Genomic DNA, 24,530 nt, shown 5'->3' on the forward strand with positions numbered 1-24,530 from the left:
GCCCCTTCTCAGCCCACAGAGGGGCTTTGGCCATGGAATTTGTGTCTGTAGGAACAGGCTGGGCTTTGGATTCCAAACAGGAGCAGGGGTGGAATTTTACCTCTGGGTGAGAGTAAAAGGCAGATGTGGCCCTTGGGGAAGGCCTCAAAGATCGGTTTCTGAAGGTGGCAGAGAAGTTGCAAGGTGTTGCTCAAGGTTCCCAGGGTTCTTGGATAGTTCAGACCAGCGGTCGGACCTCACGGACCACTGGTTGGCGACCGCTGGTCCAGACTGTCACCCTTCTCCCTCAGGTCCTGTCTTCTCTCGCCATCCCTCTCCTGTACTTCTATCCCCACACCCTCATCTTGAAGAATTCTAAAAGCCCAGGGCAAAATCCTAGTCCCTTTGGGGAAGCAATGAAGTGTTCAGACCCTGGAAAGTTACCGACAGTTGGGTAATGAGAGTCACCACACTCTTGTTTTACAAATAACAGGAGCCATTCTTGCCCCACAGACCCTCTCCCAGATGTGGCCCGATGAGTCCTAGCAGGAGATGCAGCAGGCGTCTTTGGGACTGTCAGTCAGAGGGCCAGCTCTCCCTATTCCACCCGGTGAATAGGATCCAACCAGGCCAATCGGCTTCTCTCACCAGGAACTTGAATTTGATGGAAGCTTGTAGTGGGAACCAAAGCAGCCTCCCGGAGAGATTTCTCTTGAAGTCTTGCCTCTGGGGACCCTGGAGCTTCTAGTCTTCGCGTACTTCCTGAGGCTTGGCTGCTCAGCTTCCCCTTTAACTCTGAGACACCCAACATCTCTCCAATAAGCTCCATCTCAGTTTTAGGCGGGAAAGATGTCTGTTGCTTACAAGAGCATATTAACTGATCAACATGTAACTCTCTCCAGCTCTCCCTCTGCAGATCTTCACAAGTTGCCGACTTGCTGCCACACGACCCTCTTGCACCCTCTTCTTGCTCCAGGCGTCAGATCCTGAAAGTACTTTATCTTCAAAGTCTGCAAGGTAAGGACTACCATGATACCCATTTTGCAGGAGAGGGACTGAGGCTTTGAAAGATGTGGGCGTCTGCCCAAGGTTCCAGCTGGAACCAGGAATCTTGGTTACTCCGTGTCAGTAAAACTTTGTGTAGCCCAAGTAAAGGAGGTTAATGAAAGGAAAGTGGGAGGGGCTCTGGCCAGGATAGCACTTTCCTCCATCTCTCTCTTTTGTCAAACCTCATAGTTGGCCATCTCTGCTTCTGCTCCATTTGCCTGTCCTTCTCTGCAGAGAGCATATTGCTGAAAAAGGCTGCTACAAACTCTAAATATTAGGTTACTCGCTTCAAGCTTTTACCATCAACTATAGCTTCTGTGTCTGTTAGTTTGAAATATTGAGAGAAGATCTGCATGATGCCTGGAAAGCTGTGGTAGATTGAAAAATGTTCTTCCTCAAAGGATATTTATCTCCTAATACCGTCTATGGAAAGAGGGTCTTTGCAGAAGTGATTAAGATAAGGATTCTAAGGTGGGGAGATTATCTTGGATGACCAGATGGGCCCTAATAGTAATCATATGTATTAGTATCAGAGTGAGGCAAATATGAAGATGGAGGCAGAGATTGGGTGATGCAGCCATAAGCCAGGGGATGCTTGCAGTCACAGGAGCTGGAAGAGAGGAGGAACGGATTCTCCCCTGGAGCCTCTGAAGCGAGCTCAGCTCTGCTATGCTTTGAATCAGTGATGCTGACTTCAGATCACGGGCATCAAGAACTGTGAGAATAAATTCCTGTTGTTTTAAGCCACCACATTTGTTACCGTGGCTGTAGGGAATGAGTACAGCAATAGGCCCATTCCTCCTGCATTAGGTGCCCCTCGTTATCTAATCAGTTCTGTTCGGGGGGGCGGGGGGGGTGGTGACAGCCACTGAGGCCTGTCCCCTCATCAGTGGCTTTGGGAAAGGAGGTGATTGATCCTCAGAGAAAGGGCCAGGCTCGGGGACACCAGGCCTGCATCCCACTCCCCTGACACCTGTCTTCACTGAGGTGCAAAGGAAGTGTTGGGAAGCACAGCACAGCCTGAGTGCAGCACCCAGCCTGGGGCTCTGTCCTTCACCACCCGCAGGGAACGAAGTCATAAACAGAGAAAGGAGGTAAGATTAGAAGATGCGTCTATCCGTTCCGCTAATTCAAACAAGTGTTTACTTCACACCCTTCTTTAGCCAGGCAGCAACCTATGGCCAGGGGGGAACAAGACCTGCACATCTTGGACAGCAGGAACGAAAATAATAGGATCATTTAATCATTCATCAAGCCATTTATTGGACAGATGTTTGCTGTGGACATAGGTGTACCAGGCTAGGTGGTGTTATCATCAAATATAGAAAGTCACTAACTTCATGGGTGAGAAAAATAAGTACAGATAAACGAGGAAAATCATCACAAATTGAGAAAGGGCTATGAAGGAAAGAGTAAGGTTCTGAGAGACAAAGTAAAGTGTATGAGTTGATGGGAGATGGATGGTGCTGGTGGCAATCAGGGCTTGGACTAGGACTTATATTTGGGGGTATAGGGTCTGTGAGAAGTTTGAATGGAGAAGCTGAATAGACACTCGGATTTAAACTGGGTCTGGGGAAAAGTTTGGGTAGGAAATGGCTATTTAGAGCCGTGGAAACGAAGGGAGGCCCAGGAAAAAGAGCACAGAGGGCTCTAGGCATAGAGAAGGACACGAACACTTTCACGTGTGAACAAGCAGTTTACAGAAACAACCTATAAAGGGCCCAGAAGCTGCACGGCGCCGGGCTTCCTCCTCCGGACTTCATTTCCCAGAATGCCGTAGGAACCGCGCGAGACCGAGGTTGCTCCCAGCAGCCTCCGGCGCCAGCGCCCCGGATAATTATGGCGGCCTTCAGAGCGTCCGTGTTGCCTTGGAGCCTCCTGAAAGGTCCTCGGGGCGCGGAAAGGGTCTGTGTTCGGGTCCGGGCTCGGCCCCAGCCTGGCGCCCTGCTCCAGCCGCTGCCAGGGCCCTGCGGGGCGGGAATGCCATGCCGTTGGCTCGGCTCCGAGGCCGGTAAGTGACCTGCCCGAGGTCGGCTGGCGCGTCCTGGAGCCCCACGCGGAGCCCCACCTCCCCCCGCGCCTCCCGCCGGGCGCGCTTACACCTGTCGGCTCGCTCTGTGTAACGGCAGGGTTTGTCGTTTCCAGCTTTAGCTCGTTGGTTTATCCACTTAACCAGCAGCTCTTTGCACGGGTTTTCCCCGAGGAACTCATGGTCCCTTGGGAAAGTGGCCGGGGGGACGCACGTCAGACTGGGATTCAAACCAGGACGGCAGGGCAGGGAGGGGTTCCCGGAAAGTTTTTAGTTCCTGGAATGGTTATGACCAAAGCGGAGACCCGGTTAACCATACGAGGGAGAAAAGAAGCATCGCAAGTGGCGGAAACAGCATAAGCAAAAGTCCGGCAATAAGACATCGCAGGTAGTTTGGGACCCAGTTTCGGAGGCAGGAGTGATGAGAAGGGTTCGTTATGACGCTGGATCTAGGTTTAAAGCAGTGGTTCCCACCCTTTTTTTTTTTTGGCCATGCCCCATCTGAGTATCTAAGAAATACGGATGCCTTCCCCCAACCCGGGACATAAAATTCTTATTTAAAAAGTGAACTGCTGTTCACATGGAGAAAGCCAGGAGGCTATTAACTTTTCTAAACAAGCAGCGGTGCCTGTGCTAAGAGCACGGCATCCATGAAGGAGAAAGCTAAAAGAACGAAAGGACAGTTGAAGTACTGAGGAAGAAATCACTAAGAAATGGTTTAAAAAGTAATATGAAGCAATATGAAAAAATAGCAAATAAAGTTTCAAAACGTGTAATAGAGAACTGAAATGCATAAATATGTCACAATATATATTTATAGTCTGTATAGGAGGCCCCTAGAACCATAAGAAACAAAAAATTCACTGTTAATAACTTATTTTCGAATCCCCCCCCCCGTAAAAACCAAATTGCCCCCCTGTGGGGTATGTGCCCCGCGTTGGGAACCACTGGTTTAAAAAGAGAAATCAGCGTTGTCGCTCAAGTTTCTAGCTTGAGCGGTTGAGTGGAGAGCGATGCTATTTATACCAAGACAAGGTTCATGGTAGGAGCAGCTTTTGAAGGGGGCGTGAGGGAGGCAGGTGAGGGAGAAAGGGCGGTAGAGGAGGTGAAGATGGGAAAGGGGGCAGAATTCGCTTTTACGGCCGCATGGTCTTCCAGGGTGTAAATGTACCCCAGATTTCTATCCACTGGTCTACTGATGGGCACTTGGGCTGTTTCCAGACCTTAGCTGTTGTAAATTGTGCTGCTGTGAACATAGGGGTGCATGCTTTCTTTCGGGACCACTTGGTCAAATGGCAGTTCCATAGTTAATTTTTTGAGGCGCCTCCACACTGTTTTGCATAGTGGCTGTACCAGTTTACAGTCCCACTAACAGTGCACAGGGCTCCCTTGGCCGCGTGGTCTTCCAGGGTGTAAATGTACCCCAGTTTTCTATCCACTGGTCTACTGCTGGGCACTTGGGCTGTTTCCAGACCTTAGCTGTTGTAAATTGTGCTGCTGTGAACATAGGGGTGCATGCTTTCTTTCGGGACCACTTGGTCAAATGGCAGTTCCATAGTTAATTTTTTGAGGCGCCTCCACACTGTTTTGCATAGTGGCTGTACCAGTTTACAGTCCCACTAACAGTGCACAGGGCTCCCTTTTCTCCACATCCTTGCCAGCATCTGTTCATCTCTTGTCTTTTTGAGGCTAGCCTTTCTAACAGGTGTGAGGTGATAGCTCATTGTGGCTTTGAATTGCATTTCCCTGGTGATTAGTGACGTTGAGCATCTTTTCATGTACTATTGGTCATTTATATATCAGGTCCTCTTTGGGAAAATATCTATTTAGGTCCTTTGCCCATTTTTTTTTTATTGGATTTTTTTGTATTTTGCTATTGCGTTGTATGAGTTCTTTATATATTTTGGATATTAACTCCATAACAACTATATGGTTTGCTAATATTTTTTTCTCATTTCGTAGGTTGTCTTTTTATCTTATTTTTTTTTAAATATATTTTATTTTTTTTTACAACTCTTTTTATCTTGTTAATCGATTCTTTTGCTGTGCAGAGCTATTTAGTTTGATTTTGTTCCATTTGTTTATTTTTTAATTTACCGCCTGGGCTTTAGGTGTTATTAAAAAATCATTGCCAAGACCAGTGTCAAGGAGCTTTTCTCCAACATTTTCTTCTTCTTTTATGGTTTCTGGCCTTTTATTTGTCTTTAATCCATTTTGAGTTAGTTTTTGTGAGTGGTATAAGACAGTCTACATGTGATTATGCATTTTCTCAGCACCATTTATTGAAGAGTCTGTTATTTCTCTGTTGCGTATTCTTAGCTCCCTTGTCAAATGTTAGCTGACCAGGTACTAGCATGCTGGGCTTATCTCTGGGCTCTCGATTCTGATCCATGGGTCTGTGTATCTGTTCATATGCTGGTAACATACCGGCTTGATTACTGTAAAGGCCATATATGACAAACCTACAGCTAGCATACTCAGTGGTGTATAGTATAGCTTGAAATTAGGAAGTGTGATGCCTCCCACTTTGTTTTCTCACGATTGCTCTGGCTGACCAGGGTCTTTTGTAGTGCTGTATAAATTTTAGGATTTTTCCTGTTTCTGTAAAAAAAAATGCAATTGGAATCTTTTTAAAAAACTGGGAAAAATGCCATAAGAATTTTGATAGGGATTCCATTGAATCTAGATCTGTTTGGGTAGTATGGACATTTTAACAATATTAATTCTTTCAACCCATGAACACAGCTACCTGTTCATTAATTTGTGTCTTCCTCGATTTCTTTCCTCAGTTTTATAGTTTTCAGTATAGAAAACTACAGAATTTTTGCAGAGGATATTGCCTTGTAGTTTTCTGTTTTCACCTCCTTACTATTTTGTTGCTTTTTGATGATGTTATAAATGGGATCACTTTTAAGTTTCTTTTTCAGGAAATTTGTTAGTGTATAGAAATGCTATTGCTTTTTAATATTAATTTTGTGTTCTGCAACTTACTGAATTTGTTGATTAGATGTACTTTTTTTGGTGTATTTTCTATATAGAATTTTTAATATATAAAATCATGTCATCTGCAAATAGAGACAATTTTATTTTTTCCTTTCCAGTTCTGTTTCTTTTTTTTTCCCTTTTTTTTCCCCTTTGCCTAATTGTTCTGGCTAGGACTTCCTGTACTAACAAGTAGCAGAGATGAGGGTGGTACCCCTTTCTTGTTCCTGATCCTAGAAGAAAGGCCTTTTACATTCCACCACTGAGTATGTTAGCTGTAGGTTTGTCATATATGGCCTTTATTATATTGATGTATGTTCCTTTTATACCTAATTTGTTAAGCGTTTTTATCATGAATAGATGTTGAATTTTGTCACATGCATTTTCTGCATCTATTGAAGGGATCATGTGATTCTTTCATTCTATTAATGTGATGTATCACATTGATGTATTTCATTGAGTATTTTGGTTTCCTTTGCTCACACAACTGATATGGCCTGGGGACCCTTGCACCCCAAGGATAAAACCCACACGATCATGGTGAATGATCTTTTTAATGTGCAGCTGAAATCATTTTACTGGTATTTTATTGAGAATTTTTGCAGAGAATATCGGCCTGTAGTTTTCTGTTAGTGTTCTTTTCTGGCTTACTTATCAGGATAATGCTGGCTTCATAAAATGAGTTTGGAAATGTTCCCTCCTCTCCAATCTTGGGAAGAATTTGAAAAGGATTGGCGTTAATTCTTTAAATATCTAGTATGATTCACCTGTGAAGACATATTTCCTTACTAGTAATTGGTCTATTCTGATTTTTTTAATTTTTAAAAAGTCAGTTACAGTTTACACTTAATATTTTATATTAATTTCAGGTGTACACCATAGTACAGATTGGTAGTTACAAAATAGTCATGGGGGTGCAAATGCATAGGAAATATAGTCAATAATTATGTATGGTGCTAGGTTGGTACTGTAATTATCAGGGGAACAGTTTGTAAAGTGTATGATTATCTTTCTCATTTAATCTAGGATGTATATTTCTAAGAATTTTTTCCATTTCTTTTAGGTTGTCCAGTTTGATTTGGGTTCTTTTTTTCTTTGGTTAGTGTAGCTAAAGGTTTGTCAATTTTGTTTATCTTTCCAAATAATCAGTTGTTGTTTTGTTCATCTTTTCTATTGTTTAGATTGCATTTTAAAGAGTTTACTATGTATTTTTTGGAGAATGGTTTATAGTGGAGTCAGAAGGAGACAGGGAGACTGGTAAGGAGGCTAAGGCAAGAGATGAGGATGGCTTTGACTAGGGTAGAGGCAGTGGAAATGGAGGATTGAAGAAAATTTATGAGGTGTGATAGGCAGTATGTTCTGTCAGTGTCTTTTCTTGTAAAATGGGGATAATCATAGTATTTACGAGGTTGTTGTGAAGATTAAATGTGCTAATACTTAGCTCAGGAAGCTCTGGCCCATAGTAAATATCCAACAAATGTTAGCTGTTATTACTGTTACTGCGGCGGCTTTAGGCAAGGCGTGAATCAGGGATGACCATAAGGTATCTGGCTCACAGGACCTACTGGATCCTGTAAGACAGGGAATGTAGGAAAAGCAGGTTTAAGACAGGGTTTCAATAATATTGAAGTGCATGTGCAGTGTTCATTGGGTATGTGGATGCAAGATGATCTTGGCTGGAGATTCAGATTGGAGAGTCTCCTGCATACAGAAGTAATAGGAGCCAGGAGGTCATCACTGAGAATGAGAAGGGAGCGAAGAAGGGTGTAGTTCAGAATCCTCAGGATACCAGCATTTACAAGACGAGCAGAGGAAGAGGTGGAAGAGGTGGCCGGGAAGGAATGACTTTTTTTTTTTTTTTTTTTAATGGAAGTGGAACTAGGGGTTAGGCAAGGGGATAGGAAAACTGCCTGGGGCAGCACTGAGATCTGGGTCTCCTCTCTGGTCCAGGGCTCTTCCAGGACACCAGATGGCCTCTTCAGTGTCATGCCCAATCCAGGCCTCTCTTTCCTAGCTGCAACCCCTCAGCCTAGAATTTTCGTCCCTTTTTTCTTGGCCCTATTGAGGCCCCTGGGAAGCCATCTTTTGATCCCATCACACCCTGCATGCTCCCAGGCTATGTGGAATTCCTTCCTCAGTCACACAACTCTCCATGCCTCTCTAGTCTGTAGTTTTACACTGAGGAGCACCACAGTCGATGGAATTCATATAGGCTTGGTTTAGGGTCTGGCTCTATCACTTAATAGCTAGGTCTTTAGGCATGCTCCAGTATCCTCATTTATGAAATTGGGATATCAGTGCCTGTTTTGTGGGCTGCTCTAAGCATTCCTGAAAATGTATGTAATTCTGGCATATAGGAGATAACCTATAAATGAAAGCAACTATTATTATTAATAATATTACATTCATTACTTTTTTCCTGTTGCTTCCTCCACTAGACTTTGCGTACCTTTTAAATGGCAGAAACTATATCTTTATCATTGTGAATATTCAGTAAATTTTAAATGAAGGAATGAATCAATAAATGGATATCATAAGTACTAGCATTATGTGTTGAGGTAGACATTGTGTTAATCATTTTTTATTTTTAACTTTTCTATTTAGAAGTCTTGCTGGCTTGTAATTTCTTTCCATTTCTTATTTGCTAAAATCATTTTAACAGAATCTGGTAGCTCTGAGATCAAGAAACCTACATTTATGGATGAAGAAGTCCAAAGAATACTCACCAAGATGACAGGCTTGAATTTGCAGAAGACTTTTAAGCCAGCTATCCAAGAACTGAAGCCACCAACCTACAAGCTAATGACTCAGGAGCAGTTGGAAGAGGTACATGAATGCAGGAATATTTGTAGACTACCTTTCTTTAAAGGGCTAAGGTATTTAAAGACCCCTCCAGATGATACATGTTCTTCCACAGGCACTAATGAGGGGGGAATTCCAGGCACAGAGCTGAGAGAAGAAATATGAGCTGGTAGGTGGAGGATCAGGAAGCATGGCCAAAAATTAGGCAGACTGGGGCATGTGGGTCAGGCATCTGGGTGTTCAAGCAGAGCCGCCCCTGCTCCAAAACCAGCCTGAGCATTCTTCCTTTGCCCAGCCTGCTCCAGCCTCCTTCCTGGAGAAGTAATTGTGAACTGCTTTGAGGCTGAAACTTTGGTGTGATTATGAGATCCTTCTGAATAGCTTCCTGCTCGGGCAGCAGGGTCCTCCTGGCGTCCTGGGTATTTGTGGAGAAGGCTTCAATGTATGAACACATGAAGCACAATCGCTCTTCTTTCTAACTCAAAAGTAATTTATAATCATAGCAAAAATTCAAATATCCAATGGCATATCACACAAAGAGTGAAAGTTCCCCTTTCAGTGGAGCAGTACGGTCAGTGGTTAAGAGCGTGGACTTGGGTTGTCTAGGTTCAAATCCCAGTGCTGCAACTTCCTAGCAATTTGCTTAACATTTGTGTGCCTGTTTTCTTGCTCATAAAATGAGGTAACAATAGCACCGTAACGTAGTTGTGGGCCAAATACATTCAGAGTATTTGAACAATATCTGGCACATAGCAAGAGCCCAATAAAGGAGATGCTCTGTCCTATTTCAAGCAGCTTTTGTGGCCTGGCTCCGCCTCAGCGGACCACCCGTAGTCCGTGAGGTCCAAAAGGTTGGCGACCGCTGGTTTAGAGAATGGTTGAGCCTAAAGCTGGTTCTCTCAGCCATTCCACAGAGGCAAAGCCAGGGCCCCGGAGCCCACTCACTGATTCATGGCTCTGGCTTCTTCTCTTTGCAGTCCTTAGTGTTTTTGATTAATGTTCGCTTTTGTCAGATGGTCCTTTGGTTTGTAGTCAAGTGGCTTTCCTTAACAAATATTTTACTTCATTAGGCTACAAGAAAGGCAGTTGAGGCAGCGAAAGTACGATTAAAAATGCCACCGGTTCTGGAATAGCGTACGCCAATAAATGACGTGTTAGCTGAAGATAAGATTTTGGAAGGAACAGAAACAGCCAAATACGTGTTTACCGATATATCATATAGCATACCACACCGGGTGAGTATATGTCTCATAAAGAAATCATTTCTGTTTGAAATACTATGTGGAGATGGGACTGAAGGACAAGGGTCAACATCATGTGACCCAGTTTGAATCTTCCAAACCAGAATTTCTGTGGGGAGAACCTTCCGGAAGATACGGCTTAAGGAAGAGGAATGCAGAGCAGCCCCACATCATGTTACCATCCCCACACATTCCGAACACAGTATATGCCAGGGTGACTGCGAGGAAGGAGACACGTGTGCTGAGATAGAACCAGGGCAGAGTCTTCAAGGCAATGGGAGCAGGGAGATCCTTTCTGCCCAGGTTAGACTGGCTTCCGTAGCTGACGCTGTTTGAAAAGATGGAGTGTTTCTTTCTTGTAAGTACCTGATGACACCAAAAACGCAGACTGCCCAAAGCATTTTCATTTTTCAGAATTCGCAGTAAGAATGGCATATTCCCCAGATAATTCCCAGACGGCACCACTTCTGCTGTGGTTTTTATTCTTCCTCCTCTTCCCTCAACTGTCAATTCCAAAAAGAGACTCTGCTACTTATATCAGTTTTGTCTTTGAGCCTTTTCAAGTAAAGAGTAAAAAGAGTCATTTACAATTCAGCCCACAAAATGCAGTAGAGTATTACATATGGGAGGGTTGGGAAAGGGCTACCCCATGTTAGCCTCTTTATCACACATGGTTGATAAGTTAGAAGACAGGATTTGAGCAGTGTCCATGTTTGTACGTGAACCACCATATACCTGATCTGTACACATCACAGAGTTTCATTTTAATTATAATGTTTGCTTTGGGTTGCTTTAATAAATATTTGCAGTGCTCCGAAGACTAGTTTGTGGGAGCATTCTGTAACCTGTAAGGGAAAAGGGAACTTGGAATTCAAATTACCAAAATAATTTTGAGGAATAATTGTTATTTTGACATTTTTTTCTATTTCTAGTGCTTGATTGAAAGTTTTAATTATATTATCCTCAAAACATGTTCAGATACTCTTTACTAACTCTGAAAAGATGAGTCAGTACCATCTGGTTAATTTGATTAGATATGTACCAATTTTCTGCTATATAGTATGCAAAGCCCTGTGTAAGTTACTCTGGGTGTTGCAAAGAATTATGATCACATAAATCCCTGCCCTTTTCCAATATTAACAATATCTGAGAAGTGTTAAGAATCTCGCACAGGATACACTGTCAGTTGAGTGGTACAGAGCGTAGTGGAGTTCAGTGGAAGTGATCCCATGGTCTGGGACTTGGCAGTTGGAAGAGTGGAGAGACCAGAGGCAGGTGGACCCGTCAGCTTGACACATCTTTGGGTTTGTTCTTTTTATTCCCAGGACTTTCAACGTAGATCATACAGTAGGAAAGTCTGTTTAAGTGAGACACTGGCATAGGGAAATGAAACAATTTGAAAAGGTTTCATAGTACTTTCTTCATCTGAAGTGCATTTAGATGAATCTCAGATCAGGAATTTTTAGTTGAAGCATTTTATGTATTGGACTCACTTTAGGACCTGGTTGGCACTTAGTCATACTTTCATTTTAGATTTCTGATTGTCAGAGGCCCAGCAGTAATTAGTGAAGGAAGTATCAAATCTTAGCCAAGTCTTTGAGATTTGAAATTATCATTGAAATATGCACATGATTGCATTTCATGTTTCCCAGTTGTACCTTATATTGCTGTTTGCAAATTATTCTCATAATGGTGTTTAGTGGGACCTAGAACTGAAGATAAATCCTCATAAACTCATCCTTGATTATATTTTCTATTTCAGGAGCGTTTTATTGTCGTCAGAGAACCAAGTGGCACACTACGCAAAGCCTCTTGGGAAGAACGGGACCGGATGATACAAGTTTATTTCCCCAAGGAAGGTCGGAAAACTTTAACACCAATAATTTTCAAGGAAGAAAATCTTAAGGTAAGGCGACTTGGTTTCATAGAGTCAGTGGTGACGGATTCTTTGCTGAAACAGTTGACTCTGGTGCTCCTGGGCATTTTGCTTTGATAAACACACAAACATTTCCAATGATAACTCAACTAGGGTTATTTATCTAGTGGCTGGGATTTGAATGCAGATGTAACAGCCACAAAGCCTGTGTTATTTCTGGATACCTCTTGATGGGCACAGATGTCACCTGTATGTGGATGGGCATGCCTGTCATGGCATCAGGATAAGTGTTGAACTTTCATGTTGTTCTCATCTAATTCCAACTCTGCTGTGTGGTTTTAGACCATGTACAGTCAGGACCGGCATGCTGATGTCCTTAATCTCTGTGTGGCCCAGTTTGAGCCAGATTCTGCTGACTATATCAAAGTGAGTATATTTTCTAGTTTCTAAAGTATGAGCTTAAGTATGGTTATGAGTAAGGCTTTTAATATAGCAAATGAGTGAAGTTATAAGCTTTGATACAGGGGGAGGAGAAAGGAAATACCTGAACACCTGTCAAGGAAGGACCTGATGTTTAACATATTTTATCCTTACAATACCCTTGAGTTAAGGATGAGAAAATTGAAGTTTGAAGAGTTAAGGAGCCTGCCCTAGTCGGTTTGGCTCAGTAGATAGAGTGTCGGCCTGTGGACTCAATCCCCTATAGGGGGCATGCAGGAGGCAGCCGATTAATGATTCCCTCTCATCATTGATGTTTCTTTCCTTTTTTTTTTGATGTTTCTATCTCTCCCTCTCCCTGCCTCTCTGAAATCAATAAAATACATATATTTTTAAAAAGTAGCTTGCTAAAAGTTGTACAGCTAGTGAGTGATGGCCAAAGTCTGTTCTTTTTTCAATTTATCATAAAGGAACAAAGTTACTTAAAATTTACCAAAATGCAGTATGTTTAATCACTGAAGCACCTTTTATGTGTAAGGTAGTATTGTAGATAGTACAGATGATGACATCAGCTAGGATAGTGTGTGCTGTGTCAAAGCTTGCAGTCCAGAAAGGATTGTGGGGAAGGGTGCTACATAAGCTTACAGATAATTTTCACCTTAGTCCATGATGTTAGGTGCTAAGAGGTTACAAAGTGCTGTTGGGAAAGGCTTCATAGGTTTCTTTAAAAAAAAAAAAAAGATTTTACTGATTTTTTACAGAGAGGAAGGGAGAGGGATAGAGAGTTAGAAACATCGAAGAGAGAGAAGTATCAATCAGCTGCCTCCTGCACATCCCTTACTGGGGATGTGCCTGCAACCAAGGTACATGCCCTTTACTGGAATCGAACCTGGGACCTTTCAGTCCCCAGGCCGACGCTCTATCCACTGAGCCAAACCAGGTAGGGCCTTCATAAGTTTCTTAGAGGGTTCTAAAAGGGCAGGGGACATTATGGTGAGTGGAGTTGGGTGAGGAGAGGTGTTTCAGGTAGAGGGTACAGTATAAAACGGCAGGAAACAACAATGTATGCCTGAGAAATGACCAATCATCTGGTGTGGCTGTATACACAGTGTATATGTAGGGGGTGTTCAGGATTAGACTAGAGGGGTAGATGGGGCCCTATCACAGGTGACCTTAGATCAGCCGTGGGCAAACTACGGCCCACGGGCCGGATTCGGCCCGTTTGAAATGAATAAAACTAAAAAAAAAAAGACCGTACCCTTTTATGTAATGATGTTTACTTTGAATTTATATTAGTTCACACAAACACTCCATCCATGCTTTTGTTCCGGCCCTCCGGTCCAGTTTAAGAACCCATTGTGGCCCTCGAGTCAAAAACTTTGCCCACCCCTGCCTTAGATGCTAGGCTGAGGAACCTGGACTTCAGTCAGGAGGAAGCCTTTGAACATAGGAATGCCCTCATCAAAGTCTTCATTTCGGAAGATCAAGGACTCAAGGAATGTTAGTTAATAAGATGGATAGTATATAGTACTTGATGGGATAGGGTAGTTGACAAGATGGGGGGGAAGGAAGAGGAGTGAAAGAATATTCTTGATTTCTTTTCTCCCGCCAGTGACCAAGAAATAATGGTCCATTATTTCCAGTGGTTTCTCTATGTGTGTGCTTCATAAATAGTGCTTGGCTGCTGAAAAGTAATTGATCTGGTTATAAATGGTTGGCACACTTGTTCCAGGCTGCCATTTGTGTCTGCAGTGGAGGGTTGGGTCTAAATCATCTTTTGGTTAGTGATAGTGGAGACAGATTAAGTAGAGCTGATTTTACTGATACTTTCTCGGGCAGTACTCAGGCTAGTAAATGTATATCCAGTAATGCCACTCACTTCTTTTTATTTTTCTAAAAAAAATACACATCTTATGTGGATAGGTTCATCATCAGACCTATGAAGATATAGATAAACATGGAAAATATGACCTTTTACGTTCAACAAGACATTTTGGTGGAATGGCTTGGTATTTTGTAAATAAGAAAAAGATTGATGGTTTACTGATTGACCAGATTCAGAGAGATTTGTAAGTATAATCTTAATTCCTAAGTAAATTCTTATTACCATTAAAGTGAATCTGTATTTAAGCTGTTATTTTTCCAGTGATAAGTGTACTGTCCAGTGACAAATAGCTTTCACTTACCTCAGTTTATTTATGGGTTTGTTCTTCCAGCACAACCCAGTTTTCTGGGTTTGCTTCTGTGTTGTGTAAACAGAGCTAGATTCTTTGAAAGAGTAAGTGGCTCTGATCTGTTCTGTGTGCCCTGGCTATTGACTGATACCCGGCATGCCCGATGCTCGGGGGTCTGGGGGGAAGAGGGCCAGTGTGCTTGTTTTCTGGTAGGACTCCTCTTAGGGCTTTTCAGTAGAAGTCATCACTTAATTTATGGAAATACTCATTTTTTTATATCTCTTGCTTTTGTAAGATTGAGGCATTGAAAAGGTTGTATTTTTCAAAGTCGCATGAAATGAATGTCTGTTGTATTTTAGCATGTAGACTGGTATGTGCTCAGCCTTCTTAGCTGAAATAGTGTACTTTATAACTTGTGGTAGAATTGAAATTTTGGGGGGATATATTTCTGTTGATTGGGTTAGAAAGGCCAAAATAACAAGGAAAAGAAATCAGCATGGCTGTACTAAGAAAGTCAACTTTCCACAAAAAGCCCTTACTGAACTCAGAAGGTGGTTTATTGCTATCTTCAGACCAAGGCGTTTTGACTCAGAGTATCCACCGTGTAATCTGAACCATTCGTACGAAGGTAAAGCATTTGTAATTAGAAGGTGCCATAGGCATTGTCTAAAGTGCAGTCCATATTTGAAATCAGCATCATTTCTCATAGAAACAGCATTCCTCCTAACCGGAGGTGATGTCCAGCCAGCGCACTTCAGCATGTGTCGTGCAATCCAGTGTAGAAGGCAGGACTATACACACCTTCATCCCACATAAGCAGAGGCCTGGCTGGTGGTCATGAGGATGCTTCAAGTGAACTGCCTTTAGGTGCATTCGCTTTGACATCACCTGTGAATGAATTTTCTTAGTTTCTGAAATGTAATCATTCTCAAAGTATGTTACTACAGAAACAGTATAACTTTTTTTTATAAGACATTAGAGCAACGGACAGAAATGTCTTTGAAAATTAACATTTTTTGTCAAGGTGTACAGGTGATACAGTGATATCATTATGACATCTGGGGCAATTTATTTGCATATGGGGAAGGAGTTCTTCTGTGTACTGAGTTAACCTTTGCTACTCTGCATAAGTAAAACTTGTGTGGGATTCTGAACAGCTTGCTGCAAATCCCAGGTGAGCCAGTAGAGGGTGCATGCCCTCACTGAATGGAGCCCAGGCCAGAATTTGGAATCTGCAAACATTTCTGAGGACATGTTGATTTTTAAAGAAAAAGAGAAACATTGATCACTTGCCTCCTGTACATGCCCTGACTGGGAATTGAGCTCATGACCTTTTGGTGTGTCCAATGCGCTGAGCCACCTGGCCAGGGCCCATTGTTAGTTTTGAATTGAGAGTCTTCTAAAATCTTTTTGAACATGTACACTATTTTTTTAAATTTCAAATATGGGCTGTGTGTGAAGCTAAATTATTCTGTGGCACATAGGAATTATACTTTAGCATGAATGTAATGAAGCCCTGAACATGATTCTGCTATACAAAAACTAAACGTGATTCTAACATATACAAAGCTCTAAAGGGAATTAAGTTTATATTTTGAGGAAGTATTTTGTTGTCATATATATTGAACTTTGTTAGACTATAACAAGCAGAATAGATTTATAATGAACATTTCTGAATGTTTTTCCCCTGGAAAATGTTACTATATGAGCAGGTCTGGTTTCTCAGTTCCCCCAGGGGACAGCTTTTAGGGTGGATGGACCTTGGGATAAGCCCTGAGCATTTCTCTAAGGCTTAAGGAATTCCTTACCTGCTCCTAAGTCACTCCACCCTCTACCCCCAGCTCAGGTAATAGGAAAGCAGGATCACTGCATTAGGGTGTCCTCCACCCCAGCCAGAAGCCAGTACACAGCAGAGCCTCAGAGCACAAGCATATTAGAAGAGTTATTTTTAAATATCCTCTTAGCTTTGAGGTGGCAAACAGGAGGAAGTTGTTGACTATGTGAGAAGTTAGTGACTGTTTGGTGAAGCATAGGGAAGTTTTAATGTTGATGAAAATTTAAGTACAATCCTGAATTCTTGTTCTGGCTTTCCTTCATTTGATGTGCATAATTTCAAATTGCTTCACTAGGATGCTAATTTTTAACTAATGGGTTCCTGTGAGTCTTTCCTTGGACTCCTAGGAGGCTTCTAATAGAGGCACTTATCTATTAGTTGAGTCTCAATGAAAATTTTTAGTAGGAGATGTCACCGCTAATACTTACAGGCAGTGGCTTTGAGCATCCCTTACCATCAGCCTCTGGTATATTCCTGCCCTCTGAGTTGGATTACATCATCTGCAGGTGAAGGGGGCTGGCCCAGGAATCATCTACCATTGCAATGTTGTTTCTATGAAAAATGATGCTGCTTCCAAGAATACAGCCACTTTTAGAATACATTCACTTTATTAATTGGGAACTGTCTGTAGAGACTCCTGCCCTACCTACTGCAGAATTGGTATGAACTCTAAATTAGCTAATTTCCCTGAAAATGCCTTTGAAAATATAAAACTGAAGGATTAAAAAAAAATTTTCTGGCCCAAGGGAAACTTGACATGTAATTTAGTTTTAAGTAGGTACACCCTTTTATAGGACTGAGCAAACGGAGAAAAAGAGTAAACCCTTTCTCTCTAGAGTCGAGGATGCCACCAGCTTGGTCCAGCTGTACCATATCCTCCATCCAGATGGCCAGTCAGCTCAAGAGGCCAAGGAGCAGGCTGCTGAGGGGTTACATTTAATTAAGGTAAAGGGACTTTTCCACACTAACTGTTGGGGGGTAACTAAGTTGGGAAGAATTCTAAAGTACGTCATATGTAATAGTAACTAACCAGGTCTGTGGTCTGGAAATAGTGATTAGAGCCCCCATATTTCTTCAGCCTGGACACTAGAAACACCGATGGGCTGGAGAAGTTGCAGCTGGTATTGGAGAAGTACTATCATCTGATGAAATCACCAGCAGGGCCTGGTGGTCCATGTCCCCAGTGCATGGGCCACCTTCTTATTCAGGTGTCCAGAAGGGGAGATGGTGGTGCTTGTATGTACCAAGCCTCAGTTGCATTATTGTTTTGAACTGCAGATGTCTCAAATCATGGGCTTACACATGTTCCTCTGTAAAATGTTGAGAGTTGATAAAATTTTTTAGGAAGGGGCGATCATTGTGTAATTTTCATCTCTTCTAATGCTCAGAATAGACATTGTTTTGTGACTCTGGCTTCTATCCCAATCTATGCATTTGCAAAGTAGTTATACAGCTTATTACTAAGACTAAAGCAACCAGGATGTGAACAGTCTAAGAGGAGCAGAGAGAGACTGCAGTACAAACACTGGTTTTCTGTGATAAGCCAGATAAAGCAAAATGCTTTTGTAGAAACATTCTCTAATCTTCTGATTTCTCTTGAAAAAAATTTCTGACCCAAGGGAAACTTGAACATAATGGTTTTCATTTTATCTAGCAGAAGGTGCAATGTCAGGTTTTCTGAAAGAGGGCAGCCGTGGTAGGGCACTTCTGGTGTTTAAAATTAGTATTGCTTAACTGTGCTGGATACTGTTTTTCTGTCTCTGCAGTATGCTTATTGCTTTATAATCAGGAAAAAAATTGTGAAACTTGGAAGGCTTTTTAAACTGGTGCTCTGCTATTACAGAAATGTCTCAAAACTAGTATAAAGTTAAAAACTTTTTTTTCCCATTTAAACAGGTTTTTGCAAAAACAGAAGCACAGAACGGAGCATATATAGAATTAACACTACAAGCTTATCAAGAAGCTTCCATTAGCCAATCTGTAGCTTCCTGAAAATATTTTTCAAATAAATTTCATTTTGCTAAATACTAACTAGCTTTCGTGTTAATATCGATTGAGCTGAGTGTTTAAAATTGTCAAGGTACTTACAATTTGGAGTTCCCAATAGTGGCCCTACCACAAAAAAACTTATGACCGCACCAGGGATATTGGAGAGTGATGTTAGTTTCCCTAATCACATACGGTAAGTGCAGTATAAGGAAAAAAGTGCCATGCCTTCTGGTTTTAGACCTGGGTTTCCAGAAACAAGCAGCTATGAGACAAAGTCAGAGCAAGACAGAAGAGCCCGAGCAACGTAAGACTGAGGGGAGTGACGCAATGAAATTAAGGAAAACGTGGCTGATGGTATGTGAAATACAGCTTAGTGACGCAAAGAGAATGTGGGCTGATCTGGTTGGTGAGGTGTAGTTTTGGCCCAGCCTTCTAAAGTAGATGTTATTTTCTTAATTAGAAAGGAAACTTGAAGAGTTTTCATTAACTCAAAAGATTTTATGAGATATGGTCTAATGACAGTATGAAAAAAATCAAAGTCCATGTCTACTTTAGTAGACAAGGAAACACACAGTGGTGTAGATGCCACACAAACTTCCTAAGACCAGGAGGGCACAGCACAGTGTTTACATACAATTTAAGGAGTTTCTTCTGAGTCCCAGAGCACTGCTGTCAGGGCAACAATTAATACCTGTCCATAATAATCTGTTTAGTCGTGTAAATGGGAAACGTTACATTCAATCATCCAAAATCTCTTCATCCAGGTTGATATCTGTTGTGTCAATATCTTCTAAATCCAAATTATCCAAATCTTCTAGTTCGAGTAAACTCTATAAAGAAAGAGTCATATAGTACTGTGTTAAAGAAAAGTTAGCTCTGATGTATGATCCAAAGAGAACTAAAATACAGGCACACCTCAGTGCTACTGCGGGTTCAATTCCAGACCACCACAATAAAACAAGTCACATCAATTTTATCTCCCAGTGCATATAAAAGTTATGTTTACGTTATACTGTAGTCTATTAACAGATTGTGGATGGGTCATGAGAATTCTTTAAAAAGATAGTAGCTTGTAAGAACATGTAATACCCATTGCATTTTGAAGTTATTTAATTTTGAAGTGTGCCTTTAGCATTTATGTAAACTGTTTTTTGTACTCGTTCAATAGAAACACATCTGACCACTGGGTAAAGCTAGCAATAAAACCCCTGGTCCGCAATGTGTTGAGTTTGCAATAGTACTATGTCTAAAAATGTGTGTACCTTAAAAAATTTACTACTGAAATATGCTAATCATCATCCGAGTCTTCGCTGAGTCGTAATCTTTTTGCTAGGGGGCTTGCCTTCAATTTTTAAAAAATGCAGTAATTGTGAAGTGCAATGAAATGAGGCATGCCTGTAGTCTCTCAAAAAGGGTCCCTTCCCATTTCCAAGCCCCTGCTCGGAAACTGATCCCATCACTTAAAATGGGAAGTTTGGGTTTGGGGATCATACCTTTTCTTCTTTGTTGGCTGTGTGGGAGTCTATGATAACTGGAGTAGGAGAAGCAGGTTTCCCATCAAGTTCCTGAAAGCCCAAATGGAGATACATATAAAAATAGAAATTTTTTCAGGAATTCAAAGATTTCCCCCAAGGACTAGGAAGTGGGAGACAGTACTTATTCAACAAATCTCAAACAGATTATTTCATGTAGCATTCTACTGACCTGTGGAGGTGCAGATCTTGAGGGCTGAAAGCCTTTTGACTCTTCCATGACATTTCTTTCTTCATTTGGCTATCAGAGAATAAAGCAATAATAAAATGAAATATTTTGAAGTTGTAATTCATCGATGAAGTTGGCTTAACTCTCAGACATTAGCTCTTATTCCAACAATAACACACAGTACAGTTCAAAACCTTGTGTCATGAGTGCGCACTCACCCTGTAGTCACAACAGATGAGGGCTGGCACCCTGACCACTCACCGTGACAAGTGGGTATTGCTTAGCTGGCAACAGGTCAGCATGTGTTTCCTTCACCCATTCTTCCACAACAAAGGCTTCTTTTAATCCAGGAAAAAGGTTCTCATACTCCGTTGGATCAGCAAGGGATTCCGCTGCTTTCTGGTTGACTTTTGAGAGATTTTCTCTCCAGAGTTTAACCACCCTAATATAGATATCATGGAACCAAAGGGAGACTAAGTAAGTGGGCTGTTTTTATTTGAAACATTTCTTCCTAAAATTAAAAGTCTGTACCTTGAAACCTGACTGGGTAAGTAAGTCCGGGCCAGAAAAGCAGCTTCTGGCAGTCGTCCAGTCCTGATCAAGAGCTCTAGGCAAGCATCGAGCCTGAAGATGGAAAAGGAGAGGCACTGTTACTAAGAAGAAACACGGTAACCCTGGCATTTCACACTTAAAGAAGCATGGGCCTAGTGTTTGAAAGTCAACACTCCCTCCCCAACCCCCACAAATACTCCTCATTGTTGTGTCACTGAGCCATTTAACCTGTCACCACCTGTGTGTTCCACAATCCGTGGACTCCAGGAGTTGTGATGGGTGAGAGAGCTTTTGTGACCATTTTCCATCTCAACTTTTAACAACTCCTAAGGAGAATCGAAAGGGGCTTTTTCAAGACACGTTAAGGTAGTTGAGATGAGCACCTTTTAAAGGCTTTAGGAGATAGAGTGAGGGCAGTGTCTCCAATATGGGCTGTGCTGGACAGTCCAGTGGGAAAATACCCAGTGTCAATTTTTTTTCTTTAATTTTGTTTTTTTCTTAAGTTTGATAAATGTGTTTTAGAATTCAAATTCTTTGGTAATTATATATTACCTAATACCAGTATCAAAAATCATAATATTCTGCAATAACAAATACTAAATTCTATAAAAGTAACTAATAGTATTTCAGAGTTAAGGTCATGTTTTGAAATCAAGTTATAAAAACCATTTTCAGAATATTTTTGGATTTCTGAATTATGGGTAAAGAAGAGTGGACCTATTACAGGTAAATTTATAGTTTCTATTTTAAACACAAATATTAAAAATATACAATAAATATATAACGGGAAAAGGGGTGCACACTGAAAGGTTTTATGTTAGTGTGGGGTTTAAAAGGTTAGTATGTAGGCCATAGCCAGTTTGGCTGAGTGGATAGAGTGTTGGCCTGCAGACTGAAGGGGTCCTGAATTCAGCTCTGGTCAAGGGCACACACCTCGGTTGCAGGTTCACTGCTGACCCTGGGTGGGGCACATGCAGGAGGCAACCAATCAATGTATGTGTCTCTCGCATCGATGATACACTGTTTCTCCTTCTCCCACTCTCTAAAAAAAAAAAAAATCAATGGAAAAAATATCCTCGTGTGAGGATTAACAAAAAAAAAAGTTAGCATATAAGACAAGGTTAATGAATACTTTTGTGTTTTATTTCATAACATGGTCAACTAGTGTTATGATTTGGTCTGCACTAACTGCCAGACTTAGCGTGACATTTTTATGCTTTCAGTTGGACTCAAATCTAACTGGTATCTTCATCTTTTATTGCCATGAACAGATCAGAATCCAATTTGGGTAAAATCATCTGCCATTCAGGTACTAACTGGAACAACACAAGTAACCTCCTGCCATCATAAAATGGTTCAGCCAGTAAGTGGTAGGGCTGTTGAGGAATTTCTCCTAATTGAGCCTTCCTGAATAGCTCATTTTCCTCAAACATTTAGACCAAGTGTGCTAAGAGCATCCTTCGCTGAAGGTGACTGCCACCACTACCAACACTATTTGGCCAGGCATCAGCTCTCTGTAGGGTTCATTCTTCACAAACTGCTCCAGAGTGCTTTTAATTACTCTACTTTCAGACCCTGGATTAATACTTACTTGCCCTGTAAGAAGTAACTCATGAATGCCACGTTATTCTTGCCATCTCTCTCCGCACCCTCTGCTAGCTTGTTCACCATACTAGCATTTCCAGAGGCAGTGGCCAACAGCAACAGACCCCCATAATCCTGTGCGTGGTGCAGGCACTCCTGGGCGAGGCCAAACTGACATTTACTGATGGCAAGCTCAGCAAGTTGTTTCCACTTCTGTTCCGACTGTAAGAAAGTTTTTATGTTAAATTATCTTTGGAAATAAACATCTGAATTTCCAACATCAACATTATCCTATTAACCTGAACAATTCTGTGCTGACAATGGGAGATCACAGGGTGGGGCAAAAGTAGGTTTATAGGAATTCATATGGAAAATACAATAAAAAATAATACAAGAATAAACTTTCATGTACTCAACTGTAAACCTTTTGCCTCACTATATTGAGCTGTGCTTGTTAAACTGGTTCTATCAATCAAAATAAAATGAAATGACAAAATGTATAATGAGGAAATGGAAATTATTCACATACAAAATTAATTAAAACAAATCAATTTTAATGACATGAATAATTAACCCATATTTTTATTTTGTAATTGCAGTGAAAATAAACCACCTAATAGGAGTTTTAAGGTAATTGGATTACAATTTTAATGAGTGATTTAATACCATTTTTTGAAAGATTACAAAATTATGTCCTTACATATTTAATATTGTCATTTGTAGGTTCTCAAAAAACAAAATACACATTTGGGTGATATTAATGTAACTAAAGAATTTACCAGTAAATGCTAGACTTAACCACAACTAGAAGCCCTCAACTTGCAAAGATTCATAAAATGTCACTAAACTATCAAAATATCAGAACCCTTCTTTAAAACCAACATCTTTCTCACTAGTGTGGGATACTGGCAATTTACTGCTACACCTGCACTCTTAAAGTTCTCAGACTAGTTCACCTACTATCTTACATCTTTCCTTCTCTTCCAAAACAGATCTGTAAAGACTTTGAAGTGTTTTCATATCTTAAACTAGAATGCTAAGAATATCGCCAATATAATGCATGTAACTTATGCAAAGATTAACATAATATATTCTTAAACAAGACCAAAGAGACAATAACCTCAGCAAAATGAGTCTAATTTGCAATTTATACTAAACACACAGACACACTGACCCATCAGTTATTAGTACATACCTCTGCTTCCACTGCTAACTGGTATGCAATTTTTAGTTCTCCAAGCTGAAGAGCAAGTTCAAAGCGATGCTCAGGATCTGTGGATACTGTAAGAGCTTGTTGCTTGAAGCCCTAAACAGATTAAAAAACGTGTGTGTAACCTGTATGTAAACACATGCGTTCAGCAAATCATCCACTTCCTTTTCAAACTAAAATAGATATCCCTGCTGACACAGAAAGCCCACTTGAATCAAAAGTAACAGGTAACAAAATACTCCAATGAGAAAACAGGAAAAAAAAATGGAGGAATCATTAACTGATAAGAACCCCAGCAGAGAAAATCCAGTCACACAATGCCTACTGTTCTCTCAGCAGTGGAAGCTAACAGATGCTAGATAAACTAAAACAACGTAAAATCAGAAATGCAAAAGTAAAAGAAGTGTCAAAAAGAAATGGGTTTCAGGAAGTTGAAAGAACAACCATCGTTTTTTAAAAAGGCAGACAGTGGGGTAGACCTAGGTGTTTGTAATCTCACTAAACTGGGTCTTAGAGGTCAAATAGACCAGTCCCTCAAAGAAAAAAGTAAAAGGTAAAACCTTCCTATTTTCTAACACCTGCAGGTCACTTAGCAAACATTTGCTTCCAGCTCCTGACATTGTCATTACTTATGCTTTTGGTGTCGGTCTCATGTCCAGTGTATTCATCAGCAAGTATCCCTTCTGCTCCACTCCTGTCATCAGAAACAGGTGTTTAAACCAACTATTGTAATTTCTAAATTAGCTTCTCTCCCAAGACAAACAGTACTGGAGAGGTCTGTCTTATGGGCAAGTTCTTCAGCTCTAGAGAAGTGGTGTGTTAGACAAAAGCTCCGACTTCATCGGACTGAGGGAGAATGCTCAGTTACGAGGTGGTCAGCACGGAGGAACTGGAGAGCTTTCAGAGTTGTTTGGCTGATCTTCAGAATGGCTGTACCGTCCTCTTTAAAATGTTTAACTCCTCAGACTATACAAGCTCTTCGTCCATGAGTAGCGAGTAAACAAGCATTCTGGATAATGTGCGGTACCCTCTTCTTCCCAGCACTAATGTAGACAATATAAAGTCTAAGAGAGGAGGATGGAAGATCTATGG

The 24,530-nt window shown here is 41.2% G+C and overlaps 2 protein-coding genes across 2 annotated transcripts in view; one reads left to right on the top strand and one right to left on the bottom strand.

Annotated features, from left to right (window-relative positions):
• The first annotated feature begins 2,833 nt into the window (after positions 1-2,833).
• On the top strand, positions 2,834-18,433 carry MRPS22 (mitochondrial ribosomal protein S22). The gene is given in 8 exon segments (XM_006759825.2): positions 2,834-3,037; positions 8,700-8,863; positions 9,910-10,074; positions 11,843-11,986; positions 12,299-12,382; positions 14,318-14,463; positions 17,239-17,347; positions 18,299-18,433. Coding segments are annotated over 8 exon segments (1,080 nt in total). The 5' UTR covers positions 2,834-2,865; the 3' UTR covers positions 18,395-18,433.
• Positions 18,434-18,868: 435 nt separating this feature from the next.
• COPB2 (coatomer protein complex subunit beta 2 (beta prime)) overlaps positions 18,869-24,530 on the bottom strand; it is a 36,411-nt gene continuing 30,749 nt past the window's right edge. Inside the window, exons 16-22 of the mRNA XM_006759826.2 lie at positions 23,424-23,534; positions 22,236-22,450; positions 20,624-20,716; positions 20,354-20,534; positions 20,096-20,164; positions 19,885-19,956; positions 18,869-19,221 (exon numbers count right to left, since the gene is read on the bottom strand). Coding sequence (XP_006759889.1) covers positions 19,129-19,221; positions 19,885-19,956; positions 20,096-20,164; positions 20,354-20,534; positions 20,624-20,716; positions 22,236-22,450; positions 23,424-23,534 — 834 coding nt within the window. The 3' untranslated portion in view covers positions 18,869-19,128. The remainder of the gene's footprint in view (positions 19,222-19,884; positions 19,957-20,095; positions 20,165-20,353; positions 20,535-20,623; positions 20,717-22,235; positions 22,451-23,423; positions 23,535-24,530) is intronic.

Source organism: Myotis davidii, unplaced genomic scaffold (assembly GCF_000327345.1).
Source record: "Myotis davidii unplaced genomic scaffold, ASM32734v1 scaffold415, whole genome shotgun sequence".
Lineage (NCBI taxonomy): Eukaryota > Metazoa > Chordata > Mammalia > Chiroptera > Vespertilionidae > Myotis > Myotis davidii.